Raw genomic sequence first — 2000 nt, 5'->3', positions numbered from 1 at the left:
CACAGTCACACACAGTCACACACACAGTCATACACAGTCACACACACAGTCACACACACAGTCACACACAGTCACACACAGTCACACACAGTCACACAGTCACACACATTCACACACAGTCACACAGTCACACACACAGTCACACACACAGTCACACACACACACACACACACACATTCATACACAGTCACACAGTCACACACAGTCACACACACAGTCACACACACACATTCATACACAGCCACACACAGTCACACACACACACAGTCACACACAGCCACACAGTCACACACAGTCACACACATTCATACACAGTCACGCAGTCACACACACATTCATACACCGTCACACACACAGTCACACACACATTCATACACAGTCACACAGTCACACACATTCACACGCAGTCACACACAGTCACACACAGTCACACACACAGTGATACACAGTCACACACACAGTCACACACAGCCACACATACAGTCACACAGTCACACAGTCACACACACAGTCATACACAGTCACACACAGCCACACATACAGTCACACAGTCACACAGTCACACGCAGTCACACACAGTTTTCAGTGTTTTGCTAGAGGAGTGTCTGCTGCTGGGATGGAACCCACAACCTTCCTGTTACTGCTGGTGTGACTCACCTTTGGAGGCGGTCCCAGCACTCGGCCCCGCCCCCTCCCTCGGCCCCTCCCTCGGGGGCGTCCTGGGCCCCGGCGGGGGGGCAGGCCCCTGAGTCCTGCAGCTGGACCCCCCTCCATCTGAACAAAGATTAAACTGGTTAACACTCACAGGTAAAAAGGTAGATAGATCTGAGCTGTGATTGTTCGACGGGCTCTTACTCTGCTTGTTGTCATGGCAACAGGTTTCTCCTCCTCCTTCTCCTCCTCTTCCTCCTCTCCTCGTCCTGCCGTGGTCTCCTCTGATTGGCTGTCTTCACTAAGGGGGCGTGGCGTGTCTCCGGGCGGATCAGGCTCTCCATGTGTTGGGTTCAGTCTGTAGTGACGGTTCAGGCCTCCCGCCCCGATGTAGGCTTTATCGCAGGTCTGGCAGCTGTGGGGGCGGGACTTGTGGCTGCAGGTGAGGGGGGGGGCGAGGCCTGGACCTCCCTCCTCCTCCTCCTCCTCCTCCTCGCTCAGGTCGGAGTAATCGTCCGAGTCGGACTGGTGGCTGTCGGCCAGGTCCTCCGTCTTTATGAACTTGTAGTCTTTAGCTTTATACTTAGGGGGTCGGGAAACTCGCCCGGACCGAGTCTGCACCTTCGCTGCCTTGCTCTCTCTCTTCCTCTTCTTCTGGTCTTTGTCCCTCACAGGGGCGCGGGGGCTCTGTACCGGCTTAACGGGACCCTGTACCGGTTTAACGGGACCCTGTACTGGTTTAACGGGACCCTGTACCGGTTTAACGGGACCCTGTACCAGTTTAACGGGACCCTGTACTGGTGCACTGGGACTCTTACTTGTTTTGATTAGCGGGATGCTAGCAGTCTTAGCTTCGGTCCTGATGACAGCAGGGGGCGGGACTCTGACAGGGGGCTTCTGACTGGAGGAGGAGGTCTGGCCTGTGAGCTTGTGGACCAATGGGAGCAGAGATCCTGGGACGGGGGCGGGGCTGTGGAGCAGCAGCTGGATGGGGGCGTCACCCTGCTGCAGGAAGAACTGCTGACCCTGCTGGCCAATCACAGGCTGGAGGTGGAGGATCTGAGCGCTGCCATTGGCCGACAGCTTCACATGCGGATGATTAACAGCTACAATCCCTTGCTGGGGGGCGGGCCCAGACTTCACTTCCTGTTTGGAAGGAACCTGGATCTGGATCCTGACGGGCTCGGGCTGAAAGTAAAACAGAAGCTCTCAAACTCTCTGAGGAGGATTTGTCTGACGTCAGACTCCCTGACGTCAGGGGGTCTGGCGTCAGAGGGGCTGAGGGTCTGACGTAGGGGGGTCTGACGTTAGGGGGTCTGATGTTAGGGGGTCTCATGTTAGGGGGTTTG

At 56.2% G+C, this 2000-nt stretch overlaps 1 protein-coding gene across 1 annotated transcript; it reads right to left on the bottom strand.

Moving 5' to 3' along the window:
• Nucleotides 1-506: 506 nt before the first annotated feature.
• LOC104958884 (zinc finger protein 839) lies at nucleotides 507-1987 on the bottom strand. The gene is made up of 3 exons (XM_010786712.1): nucleotides 1943-1987; nucleotides 856-1839; nucleotides 507-774 (listed from the first exon to the last, which is right to left on the bottom strand). The coding sequence occupies exons 1-3, from the start codon at nucleotides 1985-1987 to the stop codon at nucleotides 583-585; spliced, it is 1221 nt and encodes a 406-aa protein (XP_010785014.1). The 3' UTR covers nucleotides 507-582.
• Nucleotides 1988-2000: the final 13 nt, after the last annotated feature.

Source organism: Notothenia coriiceps, unplaced genomic scaffold (assembly GCF_000735185.1).
Source record: "Notothenia coriiceps isolate Sejong01 unplaced genomic scaffold, NC01 NC01_scaffold00029501, whole genome shotgun sequence".
Lineage (NCBI taxonomy): Eukaryota > Metazoa > Chordata > Actinopteri > Perciformes > Nototheniidae > Notothenia > Notothenia coriiceps.
This window is presented reverse-complemented; position numbering and strand designations above follow the sequence as displayed.

Coding starts and splice junctions, on each gene's coding strand:
- LOC104958884 (XM_010786712.1), bottom strand. CDS start 1,987: ATGAGACCCCCTAACATCAGACCCCCTAACGTCAGACCCCCCTAC. Junction 1,840..1,942: donor CTAACGTCAGACCCCCCTAC/GTCAGACCCTCA, acceptor TTTTACTTTCAG/CCCGAGCCCGTCAGGATCCA. Junction 775..855: donor TTGCCATGACAACAAGCAGA/GTAAGAGCCCGT, acceptor ATCTTTGTTCAG/ATGGAGGGGGGTCCAGCTGC.